Source organism: Camelina sativa, chromosome 18 (assembly GCF_030686135.1).
Source record: "Camelina sativa cultivar CO46 ecotype springtype chromosome 18, ASM3068613v1".
Taxonomy (NCBI): domain Eukaryota; kingdom Viridiplantae; phylum Streptophyta; class Magnoliopsida; order Brassicales; family Brassicaceae; genus Camelina; species Camelina sativa.
In genome coordinates, this window is record NC_141897.1 from 15,992,747 (window position 1) to 16,012,340 (window position 19,594).

The window sequence follows — 19,594 nt, forward strand, 5'->3', positions numbered from 1 at the left end:
TCCCTTGCAAGGAATTGGTTCATAGCTTTCAAGATCAAAATCTCGATGACCCTTATCTACCTTTATGTCTTTGTTGTACTGGCTGCTTCTATTTGCTGTATTTTAAACAATGACCTTTGTGTTGTATGTTCTGTGTTAATGGAATGAAACATATATTTGTCAAAAAAAAAACAGTCTCATATAACAAAGATTTTATGATTATTGAGTTCGGGTTTGAGGTTATCTATAAATAATCTCGTTTACAATGTAGATTGATCAAGCATATATATTTAAGTACAATTTTTGGGTTCACCCCTAGGGATGAACATCTCTTATTCACCCTCTCTCAATTATGGAAACAAATTTTGTATATCAATTAATTTTAAAATTATTAATTCTAAACAATATATTGTAGTTTTTAATTATAACATCTAAACCGAAGTCATTTTTTTATAAACACAAATTGAAATACAATTTTATTTAACTATAAAATCTAAACCCTAACCATTTTTTTGTGAACCCAAACCGATATATAATTTCGTTTGATTATAAAATGTAAACCCTAACCACTCTTCTTTAAACACAAACCGACATATAATTTCGTTTAATTATACAATCTAAACTCTAACCACTCATTTGTAAACCCAAACCTACATATTATTTCTTTCATCATCATCATCAACATAATAATAATCATCATCATTAAGCAACTAATAGATCTGATATCAACGAATCATCAAAATCACTAAACATAGAACCAATATCTTTGATACTAGAACTTGTCATCAACTCATCTCCAATGTTGATACTTTGACCATCCAAGAACATATCACCAAAGATATCATCATTTTCAGAAAACACTTGACCCATGCCACCCATCGTTTGATCAAATATAGACATCTCCGGCGGTGACTCGTTGAAATAGTTGTCTAGGAACGGAGTATCCAAAGGAAACGAATCGTCTGTTTCACCTGAACAGGTACCAAACCCGGTATGCCACCACGGTGCATCTGAAATACCCGGTTCCGGTTTAGCTGATTTGAACGGTTGTTGTATTTGTTGAATCTCTTCGGACTGGAGATTGAGAACAGAAGTAGGAGATGAGAGATGTTGGAAGTCTTCAGTTGATTCAGAACACGATGTAGTTGTTGTTGTCGTCGTAGTAATATTGATTTCCGGTTTAGTATCAATAACCGGTTCCGGTTCTTCTTCTTCTTCTTCTTTTTCTTGAGGCGGTATAGAGAAATTAGTTAAAGCGTCCGGTCCACGGAGTCTAATAGCAGCGTTATCGTAAACCACGGCGGCTTCCTCGGCCGTTTCAAAAGTACCAAGCCAAATCCTCCGACGTTGCTCTGGATCTCGAATCTCCGCCGCCCATTTTCCCCACGGCCGTTGTCTAACGCCACGATACTTCTTCGTTTGGCCGGCGACCAGATGACGTTTAGCCGGAGACTGAGATTCATCTGCGGAGGAAGAGAGTCGTTTCTTATCCTTCAAAGAAACCCCTCCGGTGGTGGTGTTGTTACAGGCAGGCTCGACGGTGATCTCGTTAACGAATCTTTTAACTCTACGGCGAGGAAACAAGAAATCTTGTTCGTCTTCGTCGCTTGATGAATCCGTAGCGTCAGGATCGGTGAAACAGATACTAACCTTTCTCAATGACTGATGATGATGATGATGATCAACGGCTGAGGAGGAGGAGGAGGCGGAGGAGGAGAGTTTAGCCGGTGACTTTTTGGTGTATTTAGTCACTGATGTTTTGTGCTCTGTGTACTTCAATGGTCTGAAATCAATAAACTCTTCCATTTTCTTTTTTCTTGTTTGTTTCTCTATATTCGCATCAAAATGAAAAGAAGAGAATAAAAAGGAAGATAAAACTTGGGAATCAAGGAAAGCTTTCTGGGTTTGTTGAGAGAGATTTCGAGAGAATCAAGGGAAGCAAAAAAAAAATATGAAAGATTTTTTTTTATATAACAAGAAAAAAAAAGATTTTGTTGTTATATCGTTTAGGTTGGGTGAGAGAGAGAGAGAGAGAGAGAGTTGTAATTGAAACAGTGATTTTGTTTGTAAAGCGATTTGTAAGTTGGAGAGGACCTTCTCAAGTTCACTCTTACAATCCTCATTTATAGGATCTCTTCGGGGTTTTTTAGCCCTTAATTTTTTTATTCAATTTTTCTTCTTTCTTTCTACTAATAAATATGGAAAATAATAATAATTATTTTTTTATTTCTTTCCTTTCTTTGTCGAACCTGTTCATTTTTTTTTTCGCTCCTCCCGTAATTAACAACAAAGTTGAAGGGTAGTTTCGGTATAGAGAAGATTTTATTTTTTTAAAATACGGGACGCCGCATTCATGAGAGCAAGTCGCATGATGACACGTGGCAATACGAGATATTTGGCTCCTTCTTGTATATGCTGAGTCAGCGCGTGGCTTTCAGTCTCGAACTTCGCGATTCATGTCACGTGACCCCCAAGATACCCGGTCCCGGTTTTTTTTTTTTTCAGTAATTTATTTTAATTACTATTACTACTACTTCTCAACAAAAACATTATTATTAGTTTGCTAGTATATTTTAATTATTTATATATCACTCCACCAGGCTTTGACCGACATTAAGTAATTAATGATGATTGTTGAGGGTACTTTCGTCTTATTTACAACTATCTTTTTTTTTAACTTTTCAAACTTGTCACGTACTAATGTTTTTTTTTAATCTTAATGTGTTTTTTTTTTGTTTTTTTGACAGTTGTAAAATAAATGCGAAGTTGAATTCAGTGTGTTGTTGTTACATTCGTATATTTATGTTTCCAAACGTGGAAATGATATAGTATTAATTTAGGGAAGGATATATAATTTTTGTTTATTGTTTTGGGAAGTTTATGTATAAATTAGGTGAGGAGAAAAATATCTTTGAAGAAGATATATAAGGTAAGTTAAAAATGTTAGTACTATAACTTACCATTTTACAGCTAGAAGTAACGTGGCGAGCAACCTAGGATTTGCCACCAAATTTATAAATAAGAAAGAGAGAGAGAGTGTGGTGTGGTACGTCTCTAGGCTTTTTTCTGTACTCTTTGTTCCCTCACTCGCTCTTCCACCACTACTTGCTATCCGTGTTTTTCACACGCTTTTAATTTCTTTTTTTTTCTTTGAAAAAACACAAAAAAAAAAAATTAAACTTCTATGATTATTTCAAAGCTGTACATAATTGGTTCCCAATATTTTGGACTAGAAAATAAGATCTTCTCTTCTTTCTTTTTCTGTAGATGCAATGAGATTTGATTTGTTTTTTTTTTGTTTCATCATAAGTTGTTAAACAGATTTATTGTATAGTATTGAATATAAATAACTCGTTTATAATAGTATCACAAATGATTTTTTTACCGGACATTCACAAGATAATTTTGCAAACGCATGATTAATTATTTTTCTTTAACAGCAACACATGATTAGATTTATAATAATTAAATATTTGAACAAATATTGTTATTTTGGTTTCTTCAAGAATATCATGTTATACTTCTGATGTGATTTAAATTAAAAAAAAATAGTATATTCAAAACTAATAATTATCTTTCAGTTTAAGTCATTAGCATTTAATTAGTAACACATTAAATAGGGACATTCATTTCACGAAGTTGAGGAAGACTTTTTTTTTGTTGATCAATTTTGATTCTATTTTTTACACGTTAAAATTTTTTTTTTTTTGAACAACTCACATTAAAACTAAACCATGTATATTAGTATTTAGTAGTAGTAGACAAAATGTGTTATAAGAGTTGGGGAAGTTACATGCATAGAACTTAAAACCAAATGCAAATTCAATGCATGTACAGAAATTAAACAGTCAAAAGACATAGTTACATTAGCCAAAAACAAAAACTGGTCTATCTAAACATAGATGCATGATTTAAAACATAAAACCAATCTTCAAACTATATGAAGCATTGTGTAGACAATTTGTCGAACAAACAACTTATGGTAGTTTAAAAAAAAAATAGAAAAAAATAGAAACCAAATGAAATTACATATTCACAAATCTCTAATAGCATTTTCAATTAAGAACCCAAGTGTAATTTTATTCATAATTAATTTGCTTTGTTTAGTTTCATTAATAAATAGTTAAAATGCTATATGATTGTGCATCGGGTACGATATAAACCATACATGTATTGAGGGAAAGTCAATTCTAAGACCTAAATACTAAACAAAGTAATTGATTTGAACCGACGGTCAAACCATAGTAATATAACGAAATAACATCTAATCCCATCGCATAAATAATATTTTTCAAACTTTTTTACCGTTACTAATATTTTCTATAAAAAAATTCATGAATTTTCATAACATAGAAAAATTATCTACACTTTTGAAGATCTGACCATATGTTATTTGTCAAGTACTTGCATATTTGTTACCACTGATAAGTTTTGAAAAAAAAAAATTATCTCTCACTATCATTGCATTGCAGGTTCCATTACTGGATCAACATATATATAATAGCTTGACTATATATATGTATATCTATCCTAGTTAATTTTTTTCAGATTTGGTATCCATTAGAGTTAATTATTATATAGGGACTCATTCGAGGGTATTTACAGGTTTTGCCATTTGTCCAAAAAACTTTTCAAAATGTCACTTTTTATATTTAAGAACACAAATTTAAATATGATGTTTGGGTTTATTAGGTTCCAGTTTTTTTAGGTATAGTTTTTGTTATAAAGTAGGTGTTTTATAAAAAAAAATTTGAAATATTTTATATTTAAAAATGGAAAAAATGGCAAAACTGAAAATTATTGAAACAAATAACAAAAACAAAATATTTGACTCATAAATGGCATTTTGTGTAAAAATCCCTATCCATTATGGTTGTGTGGACTAATTTGCAGCTACGAATCAATTATAAATATAATAGTATATGTTGATATTGTCAGTCTACTGTGCCATAACCAAAATTCAAATTTGAGAAAAAAAACCTGGAGAGAATTATAGACTATAAAATTACAATTAATATCTTTTCTGGTACATCCAATCCTAAATCTATAACACTAATTCCACAGTATTTTCAGATTATTTTCCTAGTTAAAAAAAATAAACAAGATTTCTTTTTAATGGTAAAACCGTAAAAAAAAATTATAATTTCGATCTCTCATGATAGTAGTCCCTTTTCTTGAAAGTAAATATTCCAATAAAAAGGAGATCGATCAGTACTCCTTTTTCCTCTTTCTCATTTTACATTTTACTCTACAGAATATATTTTGTGCAACTATAGAATAAATTTGTTATCATCGGAACTTTGTATGTAGCATATTCTGACTATATAAGAACATACTCATAAATTGTAGAAGTAGGACACAGCATAAAGAAGAAGAAAAGAAAGAAAAAAATGTACAAGAATGAAAAAAGTAGGCAATATTAAAGCATGCACGTGGACCCAAAAAAATCTAAAGAGTAAGATAGCTTTGACCACTTCATAGATTTACTGCTGTACATAGTCATAGTTGGTTGTAACGCATCACTCACACGTCCCCTTCTGTTTTTTTTTTTTTTTTTTTTTTTGTTTCTTCCAAATTTCCCGTCTTAATTTTATAATTGTATATAGTTTTTTTTTTTTTTACAATTTAAGCCATAAAATTCAGATTATCGAATTTTATAAAAATTATAATATTATGTGTTATATCAGTTTTTTTTAACACTATTCCGTGTAACAACGAAAAAAATACTGTTCTTTTTGCAATCTTTTTAAAGTTTTTTTTTTGTGTGTGTTTATTGTAAATATTTAGTTAAACTAAAACTTCCGACTGTATATTTGTAAAATTTGAATTGTAGATAAACAAAGTAAATCAAATTTATTTATTAAAATATGTTATGTTTTTTTGTGTTTTTTTTTGTGAATTTGTTTTTATCTTCATCGGTGTTGAGTGTGACACTTTGATACATCGCTTTCGATGTGAAAATCTTCAAATATAAGGGATCACATTAGTTCTTTATTTATTTTTCGGTATTGACATTCGTTAACCAATAATTGCATGTTTTGCTTCAAATTTTTCAAGTAAATGAAAACAACATTTTCTATGACGATCGGTCTTAAAGTTTTTAAATGTATCAACAAGAAAATGAATTGATTGCTGATTCTATGCTAAGACAAATTGACATCACACTTGGAAACATAGCAAGCAGATAAAGAGAATCAACCGCGCTTGGCCTCGCCATCCAACCTCCAACATATGTGGTTTGTTGGATCCTCAATTCCTCATAGATAGATCATAGATAGGAAGCTCTCAAACCAACTCGTAAACCCTAACTGATTGCTCTTCCATAGTTATTGATTGACTCGCTCTAACAAGTTGTAATGGCATCGATTAAAAAAAATTGTCGTAATGAGAGATTAAAAAAATTGACGAGCTTCATTTCAAAATCTATATGACGAAAAATACCAATATATCAAACAAATAAATCGAAGTGCATGTTATTTTGTGTCTTAATCGGAGTATTAACTTTTGACGAACGATTTTGCGTAAATCTGTAAAGGAATCGAACTTATTTGTCAACTACTTGTCCAAGTCAGTAGAATACTTAGATCGAAGCACAGTGCCACTTGTTGGTTCGAATTCGCCTACTTGTCACATTTATTTCATATATAAATCCTCCATAATATTCAGGTGGAAATTTCATATTTTCTAGGTTAACTAAATGGAAAAAGAAAATTTTATAAAAATTAAAATTTTAAAAAGGCGCGTGGGTACGCGTGAGGAGAAGAAAAAATGTTGAAGATCCAATGTGAGGAAGAGAGAGACATGAAGAATCCTTTGGATTGGCAAAGACAAACCCCAAGGTTTAGTGCAGTGTTCTCCTCCATTGAGCCAAGTGACCCAATAATCCCAATTTACATTTATAATTTAAATGATTATAAACATATTTATGTGTGTCGATTAAAACGACAATTAAGTAAATACAAGGAAACTTAGACAAACTGAATCTTGCTTGGCCTTCATCGATAAACACAAAGTTATACGTATACTTAAGATTAATTTGTTTCATGTGTAATCACGTTTTCCAACCATATGATTAATAAGTTATACTAGTATACTAGTAATTGGTAATAACGTTGCATTCGAAAAATTCATTAAATCTCTCACCTGTCCATTAATCTCTTCCGTATGCTAATAATGGATCCTACCTTCTTTTTAGGGAGAGATTGTTTCTTACACGGTATTATAGAAAGAACAAAAAAACCGATGAAAGAATTGATTTCAAGAATAATGCAAAGGAAATTAAAAGTCCAGTCATAATTAATGTAAACATCCACTTGGTGTTCGGTAAAATTAGTCAAGACTAGAGAATATAATTCATTGCTCATCAAGTCCAAGATCCTCAAAGATTCTTCCGGATTATATGCATTGTAAACATTTATTTTACATACGTATAGATATACTATACGTACATGCATGTATACGTAATAAACATATAGTTTTTTTTTCTCAATAATTAGCGAATAGTATAATAAAGAAATAAAAGAATGAAAAACCTGAAAAATCATTCGATCAGATTATTTTCAGATGCTTCTATTATTGGGTTGAAAATATCGTCCAAGTAGTACGACACATCCGAAGAAAAATGTAAAAGTCACCGCAAATTAGTTTAGTGTATGACTTATTCAAATTATATAAGCCTGGAAGTGTTAATAATAGTACTATCACAGATAAGACGTTTTCTTTTAAAATTTTGGAGACCATTTCATAATCAAGATCCTTAAACGTAAGGGTTATTGATTTCAGCACCAAAGTTGTTTTGTCTCAAAAACGGTGATTAGAAAATGAGGTTTGTAAGCGATTAAATATTTTTCGAATAAATAAAGTGATCAATAATTTTTAACCGCGACTTGCGTCGTATCTGAATTATTAAAACTTATTACACTGCATCGCTAGGCCAAGTAGTTCCATTATTTACCATAACGTTAAAAAAATATTTTGATCAGAATATTTAACACGGTGTTATAGTGATTATCAAGGCCAGCTCAAAATCCAATAATTTTAATATTATATTATATTTATTTGTTAATCTTTTTGACAAAAAAACAGATTGGGTGCTAAAAATATTGAGGGACATTTTTAATTAGTGACTAAATAATGGACATTTCACAATATAACGTATGGTTGACATTAAGTTTACTACATATGCATGATGGTTCGTATATACTATTACAAAAACATTGACATTTAAATTCGATAGTTTTAAGAATTTTTGGCGGATGATTGATCAAGAACAAGTGAATGGAAATCGACATATATCTATAAATGACGATATGTTGCCAGCAATTTTATTCGAAAATGACTCGTTGGAGATGATCTCTTGGTTCACCGTGGAAGCAATGGGTCCATTGGGAGAATGGAAAGTTAAAAAAACTGTGAACATATCGATAAGTAAGGCAGATGGATAAATAATTTCTAGAATGGATGTTCCTTCACAGTTCACATGCATGTCCATTAGTTGATTCGAGACGTTCCATTCTCACGATACTCGTCTCCGCATCACAATGGTTCTAACCGAATTTTATGGTGTCATTCTCATTGGAAACTGGAGAATATATCTTCCAACTATTATTTTCCTTTCATTTTTCCTGCTAAAACAAACTTTATCGAAAACACTGCTATAGTTAAGTCTCATTGCATTTTCTCATTGTTTCCTTCATAAAACTCTTTAAAAAAGGCAATTGAAATGACACTGCATGGATTTAAGTTTTACTATTTTTGACTAGTTGAGCAAAACCAATTAAAGACGTTAGACGTATCATTAAATGAGATTGCATATACCACATGTCGAGACCGCAAGGATCAATCTAAAGAATATCCTGTTTTTAATTGATAAAACCTTAGTGGATCACAGAGGCTAAATCATTTTTGTTTGAAATCGTGTTTAGCACGATCTATCTGCCTTGTGTCATCTGATGAAATCGTAAACTGTGGTTCTACACTGCAAGATGTCATCAGAAAATTTCAGTACTCACCCATCTTTACTCTATATATTTTTCTTTTTTATTGTTTACCAATTCCTTGAATATTAAGATCTAAAGTGTATTGTGCTGTAATAATTCCTTGACAAATATTCACATTAATTAACAACAAAGTATCATTTTTACTATGTTTTTACAAAAACAAAGCATAGTTACGTATTTGTGATTAAAAATGTTAGAATGAAATTAAAAACTATGCTTAATTAGAAAACCAAAAAAATTATTAAATGATATTTAAATTGAAACATGTAGACGGAAATACTTATATACATGCAGTTCTTATTACCCTTCGATTATACAAGAAAACACAGAAACAAAAAAAAACCTTCCATAAAAATAAATTAATGACTTTACAAATAAAGAAGAAAATAAGAACTTTAGTGACATTAAATTAGCTTGTTGTAAAATATTTGGATGATTGATCACATAATTTAGCTGTTTGACTGTTTCGTGTGGGCTCTTTTTTCATATGTAAGCGACCCGCTTCGAGTGACAAATGTACTTGTAAATACTAATGTAATATGCTAAGTTTTCTAACTGTTATAGCTAATCATAAATAATAGTATCCATATACGTGTATGTGGTTGTATAAATTTAAAACCGTGCTTTCAAATAACGAAAGAGGCAACTAGGAATTCAAATATACAATTATGTAACGGAGATATTTATAAGTAAACAAAAATAAAACTAAGGACAAAGATCCATTCTAGAAAGAAGGGCCACGTTTCAAAACACAGAAGCTTTATCACCATTAATTATGTAAGTATAATTATGTAAAATAAGTGCATGTACGTTGGTATTTGTGTAGACCGTAATCAAAAGCATAAGCACGAACTTTGATGGGCAAATATAAAGACTAGAGAAAGACACACCTTGTTATTTCTCATGACTGTATTAATATCGGTAAAATAACATTCACAATATATGTATTACTAGTATTTAGTAGGAATCGATCACTTATACATCGATACATTAATTATAAGGGGGTATTCGAAGAAAAGGTGATTAACAGTTTACCTCTACAACTTTTATCATCAGGTAAACTCCAATAAATTACACACTAGCTCACATAATAAAGCTTTATAAGTTTTGGTCTTGATCCAAATAATATATGTATTCACATAGAAATAACGTAACTGATGATGATAAAGGACAAACATATTTTTTTTTTTAAAAAGATCAATGAGTCGAATCTATTTAACATTTGGTTCGTGAGGGAAAACTAAGAAGTAATAAAACTACCATTATACTGCATGTTTTTGGTACCTGATATCTAAATTCAGGTGAGATATTGTTTTATAAATACATATATAAACATCATTTTTTTTCTTTCAGATATCCAAGTTCACTCTTAATCGATTCATACCCTTTCTTCGCAAGAGCATTCCTTTTTAGCAAGGAAAACACTCGTACGTACTTATATATGTGCATCTTAAATAATCTATAAACTCATGATATATCTTTTCTTAATTAAACATTAAATATTCTTCGATACCATAATTATTTTTTCTTCAGGATAAGTTTATCGATTTAGACGGATCAAAAATGAGGGTTCCATAATCCGCTAAAGCCTAAATGGTTGATATAATTTTTTTTTTTGACACGAATCATATAGAGAATTAAAATATACCTTATATATATAAGAAACAAACCAGATATCTTATAGTAGTATACGATAATATTTCATCAGATAATACATTTTGTATTCTATCACATTTAATTATGACATTATTTTACATGATGAGTGATAACCACATAGATGTGTGTAATAAATATACCACCGGTGGTGCCCGGTTGAAAGGGTATTAAAATGCTGAGTGAGTGATTTTATCAAATTAAGTAATTAAGTATAGTCTTGTTTTCACTATAGTTTTTTTTTTCAGAAATATAGAACTGTAAAAAATATACTACTTGTAACATATTTAAAAAACGTCAGAGTGTCGAGTTTTCCAAGTTTAATAAGTAGAGAATGTGTGTAAATATTTTTCTTGGAGAAGAAGTAAGATGATGGTTGTAGTAAAGTAGCACTCAAGTCATTCTCAATGACAGTCTTGGTTTAGAAGCAAGCGATGTTGGTCCTTATAATGTTTATGTACTTTTATGCCTTTCTCTAACTTACTACTAATTATTACTGTAACTTCTTACACAGCTCCCGTAATAAAGCATCATTATCGTATGTATAAGCTTCATTATATCAGTTGATTAACTTAATTTATCTTCGTGGATATACAATCATATATTCTTCTTTTCAGGTGACTCTATGAAAACTATGATATATATACACAACTAATATATATTCGATAAACATTACCAAATATATATATATATATATATATATATATATATATATATATATTCGATAAAAGTTCTGATATATATCAAATATATATAGGCGTCATTTGATATGAAAAATGGAAGTATTACATATACTTAAAATAATCATCAAGAATTAGGTCATGATTTAAAAAAAATTCATTATCTTAAGATTATTAATTTTAATGTGTAAAATATTTTTAAAAATTTTACATGAATTGAGTATAATATTTAGTTATAATTTATTTTTCTTCTCTTTCATATTTCAGTTGTTTTGAGTTTTTTTTTATGCAGATTAAAATTAAACTTTCCAACAAAAATATAATGTTATTTTTGTAAGATGCAACTAAATTTATTTATTTAGTTTTAACTAAATAGGTAAACAAAGATATAAAAAATTATAAAATCTCTGAAGAGAAAAAAAAATGAAAAACCTTAATAATTTCAAGTGGAGATAATAATATGATGGGATCGACCCATGTGAATTTAGATCAAAAAGATAATTATTTTGAGTGGAAACTGAACATATTTATTTTAGATGTCTCTTATACCACTAGAAAAATATCGAGAATAATACTTTGGAATGTCTAAAAGGGCATCAAGCATGAAACTAACCGTAAAACAGAACAGTACTGTATCACAGTCACAGCTTAGTAGTAACTACAGTATTTTGTTGACTTGACAGAGTCACTCCATACTCCATAATAGTTACACGTGAGACAACTTCGCATATCTCTCCACTGACGGTTTCGATTCTGCCACGTCTGATCTTTCTGACATAGCAGGACCGTGGGATCATAATCTAAACTAAAGCATTGGGTCATTCACTTATACCAGGAGCCAAATCCGAAATATAATGATATCATTGAGTTCCAAATTTCCTAATGATATCTAAGGAATTGGGTACTAAAAGATCTACATGAATCAGTAACTAATTAGCAATGCACTATTGCACTAGCGTCTGATTCTGGGCATAAACTTTGTGTAAGACCTCATAAGTAAATGCATAAATAAGTTGCTGTTTTTTTTTTCTCTTTTTGGGGGTTTTAATAGTTTTATTGTCATATTTTTCCGCACAACAAGAACAGCAAGATTTTCATTTGTGTGGGAAAGTTGTTTGATCACTATGGAATTGGTGAATAAAATCATTTGTATTCGCTGATTTTGAAAAAGCCCTAATAATAGGAGAATTATTGTTAAATCATCTTCTTTTGTTTGCCTTTAAACATGCAAGCCACATAATAAACTTAAGCTACATAATATTGAAAGTGATAATTTGACTATAATTTCTCCGGGAAACTGTTCTAACAATCTTTAACGCGAAATTTGGCTAAAACGTTTTTGACTTTTATAGCTTTTATATCGACATAACGGTATATAACAATTTAATAATCTATAGACTATTAATTTATTATCGGTTACAAATTTCCATGATATCATTTTCAATATAGAATACTATCATATCAAAATCAAGTTTATGTAATTTTTTCATTATACAAAAGTATATATTAATAACAGTCTAAAACCTTATCATTTTAACAACTAACAAGCTTTTGCACGATAACATGTTTTACAAAATGTTTTCGTACGTGTGCTGATTCTTTGCCGGTGTTAGCATAAGTTGAGTAATTAAAAATGAGACGACACCAACGTAACCAATAGAAAAATATGAGTAATAATTTTTAAAAAGTTTTTTTTTTCTTTCATAACGGTTCTCTTATTTCGACATTTAACCTTCAACAAGTAACTTAACTAATGCATTGATTAACATTAACTAACCGTCATTAATGACATTAATTAGTGGAGGCCACCAAGCTTACGATTCTGTGTTTCACTAGAAACAAAAAGGGAGATTAGTGTGAGAAGTACTATCTAAATCTCAGGCTGTTATGTTTCAGACTTAATTTCTAACATGGTTATTTTAATAAAACCTGGTTTTCAGGACCATGCTCTTCTGGGCACGACCTCTCGTTCTTTAAATAAAGAAATGTTTGGACATAGATTTATCATTAGTCTAATCACTGACACGTGTAGTTGTCATTCTTATATACTTTGTGTGGGTTTCAACTTTCAAAGAAAAAGGCTTTGCATGTTCGCAACAATTAAATAATCTTAACAAAATTCGATTGTCATATACTAGAAAAAAAAAAAAAAAAAAAAAAAAACACGTATGGTTAGATTCTTTACAAAACGTAAGTTATTGCAAGTGATAAATCTTCGAAATTGTCGTGTAAGAAACTCGAATTTTAGCCTTTTTCTTAAAAGCTGATTTTAAAACTATTTTATGTATTTTGGTATCAAAAAAGAAATTTTACGGTGTGGGTTGATAATTAATGCTATTAAACATTTTATTCCGCACAAAACTAATCACTAGTGGGAATTAAACAGTACAAGATGTTTTTTTTTTTGGTTCCTTCGAGTGACATTGTAAGAACTTTTGAAAACGGAATGGTGAGTATATTATTTTATTACTGTGAAGTATAATTAGCAAATGAAGAATTACTAAGTAAAGACAAAATTATTCAATGCAACTGTGATGAAACCTCAAGGAGAAGAAAGACCTTATGTGGTTCTGCTATTACCATGTGGCTGCGAGTGGTCCATCATACGTCAAAATGAGACTTGCAAAGAAAATAATAAAAATCAAAGTTTTGAGATAGTGCTTAAGTAGTGGAAACAATAAAACCAGTTTACGTATAGACCTCGAGAGAAGCCTCGGTAAGCCCAACTGAAACATATATATAAAACGTATTGATGTTTCAAGAGAAATAAACGTAAACTAACAAAAGAAAAAGAACAAGCATATTTACAAAGCTTACAAATTAAAAAAGCTTACACTAACAAAAAAGAACAAGCAAATTACAAAGGTTCCAAAGACATTGTGCCAAAGCTGAAAAAAGCTTATCTTTTAACGAAAAGAACAATGTTAACTTTGGGGGGAGTTTTGCTAAAATGGTACATTTCGATAATTTAGGTTGCTTAAATATCTTTTTCATAACCTTTTGTTTTTTATTGTGTAAAAGCAAGTTATTTATTTTTCGATATTTTTGTCATGGAAAATCTGATAAATTGACATATATGTTTTGTTCACATGGGACTTTTTTTTCCTTTTTAATGGTGAGTACCATTTCATCATGAGTTCGTAATGATGGCAAACAGAACCATGTTGAAATTCTCAAAAATTTATGAAAGATTCTAAAATTACCTGATTTGATATAACAAATTTCTGGAAATTTTCACATATGTTTTAAGTTTATAGAAATTTGTTTTTTTTTTCAGAAAATTATGCATGCATAACCATATTAAATTAATAAAAACAATGTTACAAAATAATATACAATAAAATAAAATAGAACTTTAATAGATTTGATCGTCGGATACGTCTATATATTAATCAGAAAAAGTTTACAAAGGCTTTTGAATAAGAAAATCTTTAAACGAAAGAGGAGGGTATAAATTTGTCTGTATAACAAACTATTGGTATTGAGGTAATTTAGCCAATTGGATTATTTTACTGCTTACTAGTTTTAGCATTTTTTAGGACAGAAGAAACCGAATAGGGAAGTTAATGCAGCCGACGTTTTTGACGAATTATTATTTTTGTAATGTCTCTTTAACCGTGCATTATTAAACTTATCTACAATTATTACTTAGCATCTCTGGAACATGGAACACTTATTTTATTGTATTGCTTTCAATTGACACTAATCTAGAGTGTCGTAGCCTACTTACTGTTGATAGATATCTAAACCAAATCTACTGTCCCTGTAGTTTGTTAGTATTTTGTTACATATAAGAACTAAATAGATATTTCCTCTTCGATACATAAGTCGATGTTTCGGTCCTTTTCATGGGAACTTTCATCTTATAGTAAGTGGTGGGGGAGAGAATATGATACTTTTAGCTTGGAGGAATGATGGATGTGAGGCCCATCAAAGCCCATATACAAGGAAGCAAAGTTGAACTATAGGACAACCACAGAACCATAAACCAAACTCCACGATCATATAGATGAGGAGATTAGGATCTGGACCAGCACTTTAGAAGAGGACAACCCCACTTGGAGCCTTGATTTTTGAGAAAGGGCTTTTTATTATTGACAATCATTCGGAGATTCCGGTTTGGAGGGTGAGAGCAAGGGTCTTTCAGTTCAATTACATGTTATTTTCGTTGAACTCAAAGAATGTTAATGATGTTAACTCTTTACATGAGTAAAAGGATTGTGAGTATGGTTGTTGCATCACCATTTGAATTCGAACAAACGCTGTTAATGGGGCTATATAAACAACAAAAATCGTTGATTGTGAAGCAGAGAGAGCTGTGAACAAGTCCGCAGTGCAGCAAGTTAGAGAATTTGTAAAAACATTTTCACCAACGAGAAGAGAACATATACACTGAACAATGATTTCATCAGAAGATCAAAGTCATGTACCCACTGCAAATTTGAAGCCTATGATAGTCAAATAAATTGAACAAATCGTAGGTCAACTCATCACACAACAGAAACTGAGAAACATAATTTCACCATAAGACAACATCAGAAGACTTTCAGATTCTAGTTTCACAAAGATGGGATGTTTTTTTTTTTGGCTTTGTTTAAAACAGGACCCAGTTGATTTGGTCCTGTTTTCAGAAAGTTAAAAGGAGGACACAGGAGAGAGATGTCTATTGAATCATTCATACATAGAAAATTAAGGCATATTTTTTCATAAAGAGATAATTTAGTAGGCGGGATTTTCCTTTTTTTTTAGCCCATGGCATACTTCTGAGTCCAGCTCCGTGCAGTGGACTCGTACTTGTTCTTGTCCGTCTTGTACATATGAGCTATCTCGGGCACCAAAGGATCATCCGGGTTTGGATCAGTTAACAAAGAACAGATCGATAACAGCACCTGTTCATTGCAAAGTAAGTAGTTAGAAATGGACACAACCTTTTTCACCCTCAAATGAGTCTTAGCTTAATGAATTAAGAGACAGCTAAAGCAAAAGAGAGGCAGACAATTGAAAACAACCATTTTTCATCTACAGGAGTCAAAGCTTAATGAAGACAGCACAATGTTATTCACTTCAAATGGGAATAGAGCAGTGAAAACAAGTTTTGATACGAGGGGAATAGATTATAATGTTTACAGAAAGCAAGACAAAACCGAACCTTGGAAATGGTGAGAGCAGGACTCCACTGCTCCTTCAAGATGTCGAGGCAAATGCTACCGTTGCTGTTAATGTTGGGATGGAACACCTTGGTCCTAAAGGCCACCTATACATTTCATCAAAACATACAAACAAACAATGAGATAATGACACAACCACAACAAAGAACAAAAAAAAAAACACATAAAACCAGACTTTAATAGCAGCAATTCTCAAAACATTTGGAATCACCTTAGGAGGCTTGAAAGGGTAATCCGGAGGGAAATGGATGGTTACAAGGAAAACACCTCCAGCGTAAGGACTCTCTGAAGGACCCATTATCGTTGCTTGCCAATGAAACATGTCTTCAGCAACTGGACCTGTAACCAAGAAACAAAACAAATAACTCAACATCATCCCTATACAAACATAGAAGAGATCAGGCTTATCTTCACACGTATGACACACACAGATCCCAGAAATTCACACAACGAAAACAAGTTTGGAGACTCAGAATCATAAGATCTAACATGAAACGAGATAATACCAAGTACTTAGCTAGAGATCGGTACAACACAACACAAATCCAGACGAATCCAAGCATAAGAACAACGAAAACAAACCCGATCTATGAACACTAGCTCAGATAAAAACAAAACAGGTACCTGCGCTACATGAAGTAGGTGGATCCTTTTGGAGATCCTTCAATTCCTTCAAGATCCGCTTCGACGCCATATCCAAAAACCTAAAAAAAAAAATTCCAGAAAACAAAGATTCTAAACGGATCAGAGAAGCTACTACAAATCCGTGAGAATTATAAAACGATATAGATCTAAGAGCTAAGGGAGATAGAAAAAAAAAAAAAAACCTTATGAGATTTTTCGCGTAATCGGACTGGCGAGGTTTTCGCCTTTTTCTTCTCGTATTAGGGAGAAGAAGAACCAAAGACTTTGGGGTAAAGAGAAGCCAAAAAAAAAAAAAAAAAGAGATGGTGATGGACGCTAGAGGAGGAAGAGAATTATTATTCTCTGTGCTCACGTCCACGATATATACTTTCTTTTTGACTAGTTGGGGACTCAGCTTTAAAACGACGCGGCCCTTTCTTATAAAAAATTTGTAACATCAAGTGGCATGCGAAACGCCGTCGTTTGAAATAAAGTCATATTAAACGGCTGAGATCTTGTGTTTAAATTCAAAGACAAAACAAATCAAGTGGGGTTCAAAAAATCTAACGGCTGAGATCTTATCTTTAAATTTTGAAATCAAAGTGGCACCGAAACGCGTCGTTGCGGTAAAAGTCAGATAATCTAACGGTTGAGATCTTATATTTTGATTTAAACGAATCGTTTGAAGACACGTTGTCTATCTCTCTCTCTCTCTCTCTCTCTCTCTCTCTCTCTCTCTCTCTCTCTCACACTTTGGAGATTTCTCCAAGGAAGAATCTGAAGTGAACCGATTCCGATTTCGGTTCTGAGTCATCTTCGCCGTGAGTGAGGGATGGACCGGTCTAAGGTACAAAGACGGCCGAAGTACGATGGCGACGAATCTCCGCCGCCTGATTTTGATGGCGGAGATGAAGATCATGGTGCGGGTGATGTAGAAGGAGGAGATCAGACGCCTTTCGCTGGTGGTAAAGTAAGGAGGAAAGCGTCTCGCTTTAGAGAGCACCGTGGTGATTATCTCCACGTCTCTACGCGTCCTGGATTGATGCGTATTCTGGAGAAACAAGGTTTGCCTTTTCGATTTGATTTTGATCAATTCAGCTGGTGAAAATTTTGAAATGCGTACTAGCTTGGTACTTATCTCCTGTAATCGGATCTAGTCGATTGTATTGTGATTATTATGTGATTGTTGTTTGGATTGCTAGTGGTTGGCTTTCACCTTGAAGTTGCAAATGTGGTTTGTGAATTTTGTGTGTTGAGAAGGTGATTTATGATTTGTTATAGGTGATACGTCGATTCTATTTGCTGATAAAGTTTTGAAGTTCACTGGCTCGGGGAAGATGAAGAGGCGTATTTTTATCCTCACTGACTTTGCTATCTATCTAATTGATCCCGAGACTGAAGCTATGACCAGAAGAATAGCCCTGGCTGCAGTAGAGAAGATGTGTTTGAGCAAATTGAGCGATAACTTCTTTGCTATCATTATCCCCACGGAATATGATCTTTTTATGGCCAGCACTCGAAAGACTGAACTTGTTCAGGTTATGGTAGATGTGACTAAAAGTGCATCTGACTATGAACTTGAAGTGCTTCTTTCTAACAGGTAACTGGATCCCATTTTTGTTGTTGTCCCTCTGTTCTTCATATGAATATTTTAGCCTGTTTTTATTTGTCTCTTCTTAGAATGCACATAAGTCTTTTGTTTATATTCATCTCATTTCCTGATAAATTGGAAACAGCTTTGTTTCTTATGTGACTTGGCTACCAGAAGATCCACTTTTATGGAACAAAATAAAGATTGAACACTCTTAGGGGATAAGTACTGAAATTAGTACTTCAAATTATACATGATTACAACTAATACCTCTAGTTAGAGCTGAAAACTATGAACAGGTTAGCCAAGGGTAATTTTAAATATTGTTAGATGACAGATTCTAGTTTTGATATAAACTTTTTAAAATGGATATAACAATACTAGTCCGTAGAAACATGTTGTATATCTCTCTTATAGTAAAACTCAGGCCTTGATTTTATGTGTAGTTTGTGTCTTATGCTGATAATAGTTTCCTCTTTTGTTCATTCCAGATTTGAGTACAATGCTTCTGCCTCATTAGTAAAGGAAGTTTCTTTTGAGGAATCTGAAGGTTTGAATGACTAATATCTGAAAATTTTGTTTTTGAATCCATCTAAGTTAGTGCTCATCAAGCACTACTACTCCTTTTCAGGGGGTATCAAGACCAAATTTTTGTGGAAGTGACTATATCTCTCAACTTTCCTCGCTGTTTTTCATAAACTTGGGAGGGACCATTAGTAAGACCTGTTTCGACTTTCGAATGTGAATGGATTCTTTTCTGTTGGCTACTAAAAGCTGAAATCAGGGGCGGTATGTGTTGTTTATTATATTTTGTTTCGTCTTGTTTTTTGTTCTTCACTAGAAAGAACTATGTACTTTTTTTATATGAAGAAGTTTTTTATTTAAATTCATGTGTGAATT

General features: G+C 31.7%; 2 protein-coding genes and 1 pseudogene across 3 annotated transcripts; 1 reads left to right on the plus strand and 2 right to left on the minus strand.

The window, feature by feature from the left end:
- Positions 1 to 551: 551 nt before the first annotated feature.
- On the minus strand, positions 552 to 2,075 carry LOC104761340 (ethylene-responsive transcription factor CRF3 pseudogene; annotated as a pseudogene). The gene has a single exon (XR_015588707.1). The product of XR_015588707.1 is annotated as an ethylene-responsive transcription factor CRF3 pseudogene (transcript).
- A 13,741-nt stretch (positions 2,076 to 15,816) lies between these two features.
- On the minus strand, positions 15,817 to 17,395 carry LOC104761342 (ubiquitin-conjugating enzyme E2 10). The gene is made up of 5 exons (XM_010484417.3): positions 17,307 to 17,395; positions 17,104 to 17,183; positions 16,691 to 16,818; positions 16,461 to 16,565; positions 15,817 to 16,200 (listed from the first exon to the last, which is right to left on the minus strand). Exons 2-5 carry the CDS (start codon positions 17,171 to 17,173, stop codon positions 16,057 to 16,059), a joined length of 447 nt encoding a protein of 148 aa, XP_010482719.1. The 5' UTR covers positions 17,174 to 17,183; positions 17,307 to 17,395; the 3' UTR covers positions 15,817 to 16,056.
- A 110-nt stretch (positions 17,396 to 17,505) lies between these two features.
- On the plus strand, positions 17,506 to 19,580 carry LOC104761344 (uncharacterized). Its single transcript, XM_087498880.1, has 4 exons — positions 17,506 to 18,167; positions 18,385 to 18,703; positions 19,186 to 19,244; positions 19,326 to 19,580. The coding sequence occupies exons 1-4, from the start codon at positions 17,936 to 17,938 to the stop codon at positions 19,355 to 19,357; spliced, it is 642 nt and encodes a 213-aa protein (XP_087355006.1). The 5' UTR covers positions 17,506 to 17,935; the 3' UTR covers positions 19,358 to 19,580.
- The last annotated feature ends 14 nt before the right edge of the window (positions 19,581 to 19,594 follow it).